Raw genomic sequence first — 12,451 nt, 5'->3', positions numbered from 1 at the left:
AGGAAGACCCATGATGCCTCCGCATGATGCAACCTGGGCCTCTTGCACTGACTTCTTGATCACCAGAGCCTCAGTGATGTGGCTGGATGAGTTACTGGATGACCCTCAGCCTGACTCAGCTCGGCTCTGCAAGACCTTGGTAAAACTACACAAGGCTGCAGCCTTTGTGGCAGATGCAACATTCTACACTACACAGTTTGCCACCAGGGCTTTGTCCCTGGGTGTAGTGGCTCACTGGACTCTCTGGCTACGCCTTTGGGATGCTGATGACATCAGCCTTTCCACAGCCCCCTACACAGGCAACATGCTTTTGGGGGATGAGGCTCTCATGGTAGTGCTTGTTGATCCCAAAGATAAGAGAAAACGTGGCCATGACCAAAAGAGACGACCATGAAGCTGCCCACAGATCAGCATCGTACCCCTACCAACAGTCCTTTTGGGCACCATGGCCCAGTGCTAGGGGCTGCAACTTTGTCTTCTAGAGGTTACTGAAACAAGCACCACTTCTTTGGACATAATCAAAACAGTTCTCTGGACACTTGACTTGTACTCCAAGCACTGGTTGTGGAGGACATCAACAGTGCCTGTACAGATGCCATTCCAGTGCGGGACAGGCTTCTTCACTTTGCCAGCACCTGCAGACATATAACCATGGACTCTTGGGTGAGAACTTCCTCCTTGTTGATTCCTTCACTAACCCCTGTCCAACTCCCCAGAGAGGCAGGCAGTGATGATGGAGGCCATAGCTCATGTGGCCTCCATAGAAGCAATAGAGCCAGTGAATCCCTACGACTTTTACTCAGGTGTTTACTCCATTTTTTTCACAGTGCCATAAAAAGACCATTAATGTAGGGCAATTTTAGACCTCAAAGTTCTCAACACCTTTTTCAGGCATCGGTGTTTCATGATGGAGTCTCTCTCATAAATTGGGCAGGCTCTTCAGGAAGGGGACTTTCTGGCTTCTGTTGATCTGAAGGAAGCCTACTTTCATATGCCAATATGGCCCACCCATTGACAATTCCTGAGGTTTGCGTATGGTCAGGCCCACTTCCAGTACCAGGCCCTACCATTTAGTCTCTCTTCAGCTCTGAGGACATTCATTGAAGTTTATAGTAATCCTCGTGGTGCATCTCCAGTTCCAGGGGATTCACATCTATCTCTTCTTGGATGATCTCCTGGTAAGGGCCAAGTCGCAGGCGTCCTCTCATATACACCTCACTCTCACAGCCTTGAGGGACCACAGCTTTCTCGTCAATCTGGAAAACAGCCATTTGAGTCCAACCCAACATCTGCAGCACCTTGGAGCCATATTGGACATGGCTTGTGCAATGGCCTTTCTGTCCTCGGAGAGGGTAATGGCTGTCATCCACACAGCTCACCACCTAATGTTCCAGGAAGTGGCGGATCTGATGTTCCTTGCCAGAGCTCTAGGACTCTTCATTTTCTCCATTCACATCATACCTGGCCAGTCCAGTGGGCTCTTCTGTCCTTTCAGCTGGACATTACCAATTCCAGGCACAAAGGGGTGTGGCTCCCCCCTTTCCTGTGGGCCTCATTCACTGGTGGATGGTGCTTAAGAATCTGCAGAGGGGCACCACCTTCCAAAAACCCAAGAGGACCCTGATCATGACTGATGCCAGTTTGCTGGGGTGGGGCCCCCATTACAATTCCCTCCTTCTTAAAGGGATTTGAACATCAACCAAACAAGTTCTGAGCATAAATTTATTGGAACTGCAAGCAGTGCATCTGGGCCTCCTTCACTTTCATCAGAAGTTCCATGTGTCCAATGTTCTTGTCCGGACTGACAATGACACATGTCAAATGTGAAGGCACATTTGAACCGTCAAGGGTGCACACGTTCAAGGTCTCCAAGCGGAATTGACCCTCATTTTCAACTGGGCTGAACGTCACTTACACTTCCTGAGGGTGGAGCACCTCAATGGCGAATTGAACATCGAAGTGGACTGGCTTAGCAGGCAACAAGTTCTACGCTGGGAGTGGAAAATACATCCCAAGGTGTTTTGAATGCATCACCTGTTCATGGTAGACTTCTTCGCCTGCACTCAGGATGCACAGCTACCACAGTTCTTTGCAAGGTGTCATCAAGCAGGTGCCAAGGCAGTCAACACACACTTTAACACTGTGGCCAAAGGGGCTCCTCTATGCTTTTCCTCCAGTCCCTCTACTAGGGCGGATAATCCAGAAGCTCTGTCAGGAACGCACCCAGGTGATCCTTCTGGCACCCTGTTGGCCTTGCAGACCATGTTTTTTGGATCTACTGGCTCTTCCAATTCAGAAACCATTGCATCTACCATCGCAGCTGTCTCAAGGTCCAATCTGCCATCTGGATCCCGAGTGGCTGTGTCTGCAGCCTGGATGTTGAGCGGTGCCACTTGAGACATTCAGGGCTCTCTCAGGATGTTATCACTACCATTTTGGCTTCCAGACAGCCTTCCACTGTTTGCATCTATCAAGACACGTAGTCAGCCTTTGCTAAATGGTGCTCCAAGAAGGTGGTTCATCCATCTAATGCCACAGTTAATCACTTACTGGATTTCCTCCATGTGGGATTTTTGATGGGGCTAAGACCTAACACTCTGCACAGGCAGGACTCAGCCATTTCTCCCATCTTGTTGGCGCGGCCACACCAGCCTCCCCTTGGAACACACCCTTTGGTCAAGTGGTTCCTGAAAGGGGCGTCTCTTCTCTCGCCATCTGTGGTTTATGGATATCCCACTCGGAATCTTCAGAAGGTTCAGCAGGCCATGCAAAGCCTCCACTTTTAGCCTCTTCAATCTATTCCATTATGTCTGCTCTGGTTCAATGCCCTCTTTCTCGTGGCAATTTCTTCAGCCCTCAGACTGTTGGATCTGGGGGCTTCGTCCATCACCGGTCATCTCTGTGTGTTCCATAAGGACTCTGTGGTGTTCCGTACCAATCCCACCTTTTGACCCAAGGTGTCTTTTCATTGCAGTCAGGATGTCATATTACCCTTCTTTTGCCCCCAGCCAACACACCCCCTCGAGAGAGCCTGGCATATGTCATGTTGGCTGTGTGCCTGCATAACTCTGGCTTATGAGTCTCTTCAGACCCCGGTGCTTCAAAACATCACAGCCCATTCTACCATGTCGGCAGCCACTATGGCTGCCTTTGCAACTAATGCTCCTATTGTGGATATCTGTAGGACTGCTGTATGGTTCACACCAAATTCATTCATTAGACACTATAAATTAGATTGCTATGTGTCTGCAGACGCTTTCTTTGGTAGGCATGGCCTACAACAGATACTGTTCTCCTTCTAGGCAACCTGGGTGCTCCCTACAGGGGCTGCTTTGGTACATCCCACCTGGTGGCATGCTACCTGGGGAAAATGGACCATTGGTCTCACCTGAAAGGTTGATTTCCTGGGTATCATGTCATCAGACCCTTCCTGTTGAGGGGGGCTGCCTGTCTTGTTCTGGAGATAACTTAAAATAGTTTATACATGATCTGTTTCAATTTAAATTGACTTCCTTCATCAAGTTACTGCTAAGGATGTTCTTTCCTATTGAGGTTGTTCGTGTTTGGTTTTGGAAGTCAAGATGTATGTTTTGTCGGCTGCTGCTCCTTGTATTCCTTTTTATCCTGAGAGGGCATGGATTCGATGAACAGTTGGTCTGAAATGGACTGGGGTTAAGATTGGAAGGAGCAGCTAAAGTCTGGACTCCTGTGTATTCCTGCCTTCGGACACTAGGCAGCACTACTACCCACCTGATGGCATGATATCCGGAAAAACCACAATTCAGGTAAGACCAACAGTCTGTTCTTACAAATTAATTATCACACAGAACTTATGAAAATAAGTTGCTTCCTGTGGCCTGAAGCAGTACTGTCCACTAATCGAAATAAAAACATATAGGAGAATTGGGAGGGGGAATAGTGTCCTCCTCTGGCATCTTCAGCTTCCAAGTTGCACCCAAGCAGCTAAGGATTATTGCTAAAAGTCCAAGGGAAAGAATGGGTGTTTGCAACTTTATGTTCCAAGAACTTAGTCATTTGGAACATACATCCTTGCATTTTGTTTTGCAAGTGAATTTGAAAGAGCCTAATTTTTGACCCTAAAATGTCTATGTTTTGGAAGAGAAAATGACTGAATCACACTTTCTGTAGAATTACCAATGTTTGCTTAATTATGCAAGTCTATATCAAGTGATTGGAGAAGGTGAACCTATTGAATTCTGTCTGGTCATTTATTATCACATTCCAGCTACTTATTTCTGCAGTGAAGTACAGCAAGCCATTCAAACAATTCTGTATTGGCCAAAAATGTATTAGGATTGTTTATAGTAAGTGACTGGGGAAGCTGCACCAGGCAAGCAGATGTTCATAAATATAACACAAATATAAATTTCTGTCTGGCTATTTTACTAAATCTATATTCCTAATAAAGTAAGGATGATTTGTTCTCTTGGTAAGAAATGAATTAGGTAGTGAACAGAAGCATTCTAAATACTAGAGAAATCAGATGAAAGATGCCCAGGTTAAAGTAATTTAAATATTAGAGGTGTTTTTAAAAAATCTTCTAATGCAGTAGAGTCAAAAAGAGTTCTATTGCCAAATTCTGTTTTCGTTTGGTGCACCATATGTGGGGTTCCCAAACCCATGCTCCTTCCCTGTGTATAATATGTTGCAGTGGCAGTTCTGATTTTGTAACTCTATGGTAAAGGTAAAAGTGTCCCCACACTTATAGTGCAAGTCATTTCCTACTCTTAGGGTGGCGTCTTGCGACGTTTACTAGGCAGACCGTATATATGGGGTGGGTTTGCCAGTTCCTTCCCCGGCCTTTCTTTACCCCCCAGCGTATGCTGGGTACTCATTTTACCGACCATGGATGGATGGAAGGCTGAGTGGACCTCGACCCCTTTTACCGGAGATTCGACTTCCTCCTTCCATTGGAATTGAACTCCGGCCGTGAGCAGAGCTTCGGCTGCGTTACCGCTGCTTACCACTCTGCGCCACAGAGGGTACATGAAGGAAAAAATTCCTGATCTTTAAACTGCTTTAATAATTATTCATCTGATTTTTACAGACCTACACTGTATAATCATTTATTAAAATAGAACATTTTTAATATAGCCTCCTCACTTTAAAGCCACACAAAGGATATTCCTCCAAACCAGTGAACCCACAGCCCAGTAGAATGCTTTTATTTTCCAAAGCATTTCAGCCTTCAAGATGACAATTTTAAGATATGATTTTTGGTGGCAATAAACATGCATATTTTTGCTGGCATAAACATGCATATTTTTCACCTTATATAAGTTTACATTTTTTATTTCTTTTCCAGGACATGGTGTCTCAGAAAAACACAGTAAGTGTTTAAGATCCTGTGTTTTAAAATGTAAGTTGGGAATACCACAGAAGTGTTCATTTTGAAGGAAATCTGTGCAGAGCAGCTGCATAACTTCAAGCGTGTTTGCCAAAGTGTGCCATGGCTGCTACAAACCATGGCTACTATTCTTCATACAGTTTACACAAACCTGTTGTTTTTGAGGTCAGTGGATTTAAACAAGCTTACATTGCCACTGGATTGGAGTTTATTTAATGAAAAGAAGTTGAATTTAGCTTTGAAACCACCTTTTCCTGATATAGGCTCTTGAGTTTAAACATACAGCAAATACAGTCCTGTACAAAAGCATTGGTTTGGTTTACACATAAAGATAAGTCTGGTTTTAGTTAACAAACGATGAGTTAATAATGTGTTGGCCCACAGATGACCAAACAAGCCATGGCTTATTTCATGAAAGCTTGTTTTATTTTCTAGATGCTCTTGACCACACAAACCATGGTTCAGGAAGGGTGCTGGGTTCACATGTAACACCAAGCCACAGTTAAAACAAGCTAAGACTTGTAAGTCAACAAGAAACCATGGTGTCAGATCATAGTTTGTTGATAGTAAACAAACCATAGTTAAGCTGCTGTACAGGGATCAGATGATCAAACAACAAACAAACCATAGTTAAGTGGACCATGGCTTAGCTTTATGTGTGAACTGGGCCACTGTGACTTTATCAGCAATTATGTATGAAGATATTGCAGTAACCCTAATATCTTTTAGATGTTCAGCCCTAAACCACAGGTTAATGCCCTTTGCCATGACTGCTGTGCTTTTAACCTGTAAGAATTATATGGCCAGAGATCAATCACAAGTGCCAGGATTAAGCCAGTGAGTTATGTCACCTTCAATCCCTTTGTGTCTCCAGTTCTGTAGTATAGGAACTATTGTCAGGAAGGGGCCATCTTCTCAGTGCTGCCGGTTAATGATGGATACGGTTCCTATGGCTTGTATCACATTGGATTTTCCCACAAAATAAACAAATAGCTAATTTTATTTAGTTCATACATAAACCTGTTGATCGTTGGAAATATCAACTTCTCCACTGATTTCAACAGGGAGACTAATAGCACAGTACTAACCATGTTTACTAAGAAGTCCTATTGAAGAATTAAGTGGGGCTTACTCCCAGATAAATTGAGTTAGGATTATAACAGAAGAGGTTGCAGCCTTGAAAATGGCTGGTCAGGAGCAAATAGGAAAATCCACTTTTCCCATGAGGGGTCGGCAGTGGGTGGATGTTTCCCCCTTCACTAGCGTCTTGTATTATCAACTGCCTCTGGGGCTTTAGATCTGGATTAAATATAGTGTGGAACAGGCATTCCTTCAGGCTTCATTACCAGACCACTGAAAAACAGAAATCTGATTCTTTTCCATAGTGCCTCAAAACAAATGGAAATGTCTGCTAGTGGCTATTTATGTGTTATAAATTTAGATCATTTTAAAAGCAGTGCATAGTGTTTGGCTAACGTAACACTGCAACAGCATAATGTTGAAAATTTGATGGGGATGGTGACTCATCACTCAACTTTTCAACTAATGGTAAATGAATTGCACTTTACTTTTGCCCTTTAAACAATTGTTACCTGCTTTGACTGTTGAAAATGGGCTGAGTTATAAAAGTAAATATAGTGTGTGTACAATTCTAGTAAATGTAAAAAAGTAGAATAAAGGTAGTAAGTCATGTGATAGCACAACAGTTCAGTATTTTAGAATAATCTGTTAATGGATGTATGCCTTTGTTAATACTGAAATGTTGGTTTCTTATAATTTTGTAAATACTTTAGCTATTAATAACTCATTAAACAGAATCTCTACATTTTGTGGAGTGTGGCTACTATTGTATTTGTTAAATACTTCACAGTGGTTAACACAATAGAGGCAGTTAGAGGAGACTGATGGTACACAAACTAACATTTATAAATTGTTATTGTTACATGTTGAGCTTGGAGAGCTTTATGTGGATGCACTGAGCCATGAGCCACTTAATCCACAAGATATTGTGAGGTGGGGGGAGTCCTCTTGGTTCCAAAAAATGAAGCATACCTAGTTATAAGATTTCAAATACATTTATTCAAAACACAGCTCGGTTTTTATTAAAGCTTTCTGCTTCCACAGTGAGAATGCTAATCAGTAGGAGTATTACATTTGGAAATAGTCCTTGAAAAACTGTGGGACAGATAACTTCATTGATTTCAAAACAGAACTCAGGCTGCTTTCACACGAGGCTGATTGTGTTAGTGTAACGGATTAAAAAAGGAGTGCTTCTGTCCCGATTCTAAAATCACTTTCATACTGCAGTACCTGTTCCGTTAAGGATCAGCAGGTTTTTTTAGCCGATACACCAGCATTTCGCGCAGCTGCCTTTCACATGGCTTGTTTTAATCCTTCACCCATTATACACATGCACACTGTTCCCCACTGTGTAGGATGTCTAAGATCTCATCCAGTCGCCATGCAGGCCCTCTCTCTTTAGGATCTGATTTTTAAAATTATTTTAGTTGTGTTGACACAGGAGCGTGTGTAGGAAATGCTGCTGCTATGTGCACTGATGCCAGAATACTGGTACAATTTTTGTCAAGCAAAAAAACCCTGTGCAACTAAAGGGCGGGAATGCACTGCATGCTGGGATGCCTGTCACATGAGCAACTGCAGCTAGTGAAAAACCAGCGATTTTCTGGGTTCCTAGCCTTGATAACAGATTATTTCTGGTATCATTTATCACGGAAGTTTGCACTAAACCTGCAGTACACTTCACCAGAATTCCGGAGTTAACTTGCATGTCATGCAATAGATTAAACATAGTGTGCATATTACCATGTAAGAAATAGTCAGAATAGTGAAATAACGTGCAGTGTAAAAGCAGCTTCAGTAAACGTATGTAAAATCTTGTAAGTTAGAATGCTTACAAATTTTTGGGACCAGGAAGGCAAGCATGCACATGCGTGTGCACACACACATGCACACACACACACACACACACATTGCAGCTGAGGTAGCTCATGGCTTGACTCATTCCTATTTTATAGTTGATAAAATCAGATGTCAGTCATGTTCAGAAACTACAACAAAACTCTCACAAGTAGAGATAAAATTGTGAGCAGGATCAAAGTTATGCTCCAGTTGAAACTTCTCATGAGAGTGCCAATGGATGAGTTTTGTTTCATGACTAAGGTCTAACCTATTGCCCTATTTCAGATGAGGGAAGGTCACATAGGCTAATAAATGTAGGTAAAATATTTTTGCCTTTAATTGAGTTTGTGTCTTTTATAGCTATATGGGAATTGAACATTCTGTATGTAACTTTCTTTCTTTTTTGGTCACTCCTGACAAAAGTTTGTGGCAAACTTTTAGTCAAGATTATGTGGGTTAATAGATGGTTGGTTCAGGGTCCACTTACGTTGTCTGGGCACACATTATTTCAAGTGGCAAATAAGGCTCAGATTTTTCACTTCTGCTCCACCAGGGCTGGCAACAGGGCTTGGCATCAATTGACATTTGCTAAGGACCCATACCTAACTAGGGGCCCTGGAACCTCCTTGTCCAGTTGGTACTCTTCATTGTTTCTTCTGCTTCACTTGTCCACTCAAAATGAGACGGCTGTAAGAGGAGCAAGGAAGAGAACATTGCTTTGTCCTTTTTGTCTGGGAAGTAGTGTGGATTGGGACTAGAGGGAGGAGCAAGCAAATGGTAGACTTGGAAGGGACCTATAAGGCCATCAAGCCCAGCCCCCTGCATAATGCAGGAATCCAAATTAAGCATACCTGACAGGTGGCTGTCCAGCTGACTCTTGAATGCCTCACCACCTCCATAGGTAACTGGTTCCATTGTCAGACTGCTCTAATAGGACGTTTTTCCCTGATCAGTCGAAATCTGGCTTCCTGTAACTTGAGCTCATTATACTGAGCTCATCACTCCGGGATGATCAAGAAGAGATCCTGGCCCTCTGTGTGACAACCTTTCAAGTACTTAAAGAATGCTATCATATCTCCCATGTCTTCTCTTCTCAAGACTAAACATGCACAGTTATTTCAGTCTTTCCTCATAGGGCTTTGTTTCCAGTCCCCTGATCATCCTTGTTGCCCTCCTCTGAACCTATTCCGGATTGTCTGCATCCTTCTTAAAGTGCAGTGTCCAGAACGATGCAGTAATCAAGATGAGGCCTAACCAGTGCCAAATAGAGGGAAAGTAGTACTTCACATGATTTGGAAACTATACTTCTGTTAATGCAACCTAAAATAGCATTTACCTTTTTTGCAGCCACAAAAAAGGATAAGAAGGGTAGGATAAAATGTAAGAAAATTCTGAATAAGATTGATCTCTAGAAAGGGATGGATTGGCAAAAGGTTCAATGGAGCACTCTTCCCTTCTTCTCATTTGTATGTGACCATATCACACTGGCAATACTGGGAAGTCTGCATATTTCTTTACTCTGTTCTAGATGCCATTTTTCAGTTTGTGTCCCCAGCTTGAGGGTTAGTCCAGGCATGAGCAGTTTGTGGGGTGGAGCACAGGGAAGGAAAGTGATGGCTATATGAGTGTAAAGAAGCACATAAAACTTTCAGTTCATGTAATAATGACCACTCTGCTGTGCTGCACATGTGCTGAGGACTGTCCAGGCAGGCAAATGGAAAGCAAAGGGTTTAGTTGAAGTCATTCCCCCTCTTTCATGTGAAACAAAGATCAGGTGACTTTGCCTGAGCACAGCCAAAGTCCTGCAACCAACTCTGGTAATTGATATGCTCAAAATACTTTCTTGGTGATTTTTATCTGGGCCAAGTCACACAGCCATCTTTAGCTAGTTAAATTCTGTGCAGAACAGATATCATGCACCGAAGCGGTTGTGTGATTGTCAGTTATGTAGGCAGAACTCCATTTTTTCCATGCTACTGTGAGGGTTCAGAAACCTCTGCTTTCAGTGTATGTGAAAAACCAGTCCATGCCACTTTCTGTGCACACAAACTCATTCAGCTGCCTAAGCACATGAAACTGGTGAGCTCATGCAACTGTTGCCGTGCAGTAAGTGGGCCTGTGATTTAGCTGGGTCTCAGAAAGTGAACAGAGAACTGTGTCTTGTTGCAATGCCCTAGATAGAGCTTTGGCTTAGGGCCATGCTAAATGTAACATGAGGGCCTCTGACTGATACAGTGTATGATACTGGATATGCTCCAGGTGTTGGGTGGGGTGCTTGCTCTTATTTTTCCTTTAAAACAGAAAGATGGGAAATATTTTTTTCTTATCTACTCTCTCATAACAATTTGATCTACCTCCCCCCCCCCCAATAATGTTTATTCAGGGAAGAAGGACGTGGAATTTGAAGCTGAGAACCACAGTCATGTAAGCAGTAGAATGTATCTGCTGGGACATGGCCTTTGAGCTTAGCTGGGCTAAATCTGAAAATTCTTCAGTAGTTTTGTAGGTGCTCTGAGTGATAAGGCTCTGGCTCACATTTAAGCCCTTACATGTGCCAGAAGACCTGTGTTTAGAACAACCCTGGGGTTTGTCAATTTATGTTTTTTTAGTAATGAAATATTCTGAGATACATATGAGAAGAGATGTTATCCTCCTTGATTTCTGCAAAGCAAACAATTAAGATTTTGTATTACTAATTTACTGCCCCACTGAGAGTCCTAAATCATAAATTATGATGTGCTTCCAACATCTTGGAGTTCAGTTCTCTAAACAGAACTGGCCTTGCATGTAATTAAAGGTCACAATTTTTATGCCCCTTTATGTGGTTGAAGCTCCTTGGAGGGTTGAACTCTGACTGCCAATTTTAATCAGCAATGGTGTATGCACAACTCTGCCGAGCCTGTCAAAGCACTTATCTATTAAATAAATTACAAACGTTCAGCCTGGTGGAACAATTTCTTCTTTCTCAGAGTGTTACCATAGTGCAGTCATGGTTTGGAAACAGATTATGCTCTTTGATTTCTGAGGGGTCAGCATAATATGTAAAATGTATGTCTAATATAGTCTTTATGGCAGGTTATATTATACTTTCTAACTTCTCATTACTTCCTTTTGCGTAGATTGCTGGACTGCAGTATGAAAAGAGAAGCTTGTATTAGTGCTTATTGGGAGTAGTAGACATGGATAAGTTGCCCAAAACTTTAAAATCTTTAAAAAAATTAATTCTGCCATGTTTTGTAAGAAAAAATGTTACATGAAACACAAGCCACAACCAAGAGAGACAACAGAGGCTATTGCAATTTTCCCAGACCAAAATGGAATGGAAGTAATTAATCACTGACCATGCGTCATTCTGTTGTTTTATTTGAAGTCGGAACAATGAACATGTAATGGGATATTCTGGTTATCTGTTTGTTTGTCCTCTGCTTATATTAAAATAATAGAAAACTCTTTTCTCTAAAGTCTGATTGATGGAATATTTTGAGTGACTCTTTAGCTAATAGGACAACTGGAATGAAATTAATGCCCGGTGGAGAATATGTAACATATAATTTAGAGTGCAGATACTTGTCAGTTTCTTGACAAGGGTTATACTAATATGAGGTAGTGGGGTTTCAATATGACACAAGGGATTCAGTCTGATGCTCTTTTTTGAGTTAAGTTACCCTAGAAACCTGCGCAGTCATACATTTCAGATAGTTTTTCATACTTTCTGGACAGATTATATACAGTATTTAATATTTTTATTTATAAGGCAAGGTTGTTAATATGCCTCTAGTTTCCAGATCACACCCAAAGGCTAATGGCAATGATTACATGTGGATAAAGAGAACCACAGTTCTTTCTAGGCAAAAGTAGGTTTGCAAGCAAGAGCTGGCATGTTTTCCCCAACTAAAAAACACTTAGAAATTTTGAAACTCTTTATTTTTAGGCCTGATTCTGTTACCTATGCTACACTATACATAAACTACTTTTTGTATCATTCTGTTTCATTTGTGGTTATAACTAAAACGTGTATGATACATAATAAATTGTACAGTACTGCCCATATTATTCCAGATAATAAGCCATTTCATTTGGAGTCCAGCATCATCAGGAGAGCCACAGGTTCCCCACCCCTGCATTAGAGATAGGAGTCCCCATTAAAAAGTTTTGGAAAAAATG

General features: G+C 42.1%; 1 protein-coding gene across 3 annotated transcripts in view; it reads left to right on the top strand.

Annotated features, from left to right (window-relative positions):
• The window catches only part of MAP3K15 (mitogen-activated protein kinase kinase kinase 15), a 138,803-nt gene that overhangs the window by 25,890 nt on the left and 100,462 nt on the right, over positions 1–12,451 (top strand). For all 3 annotated transcript variants that reach the window (XM_061627256.1, XM_061627255.1, XM_061627254.1), the window contains exon 3: positions 5,327–5,350. In XM_061627256.1, the coding sequence (XP_061483240.1) occupies positions 5,327–5,350 (24 nt within the window). The remainder of the gene's footprint in view (positions 1–5,326; positions 5,351–12,451) is intronic.

The sequence above is a fragment of the Rhineura floridana genome, chromosome 5 (genome assembly GCF_030035675.1).
Source record: "Rhineura floridana isolate rRhiFlo1 chromosome 5, rRhiFlo1.hap2, whole genome shotgun sequence".
Lineage (NCBI taxonomy): Eukaryota > Metazoa > Chordata > Lepidosauria > Squamata > Rhineuridae > Rhineura > Rhineura floridana.
This window is presented reverse-complemented; position numbering and strand designations above follow the sequence as displayed.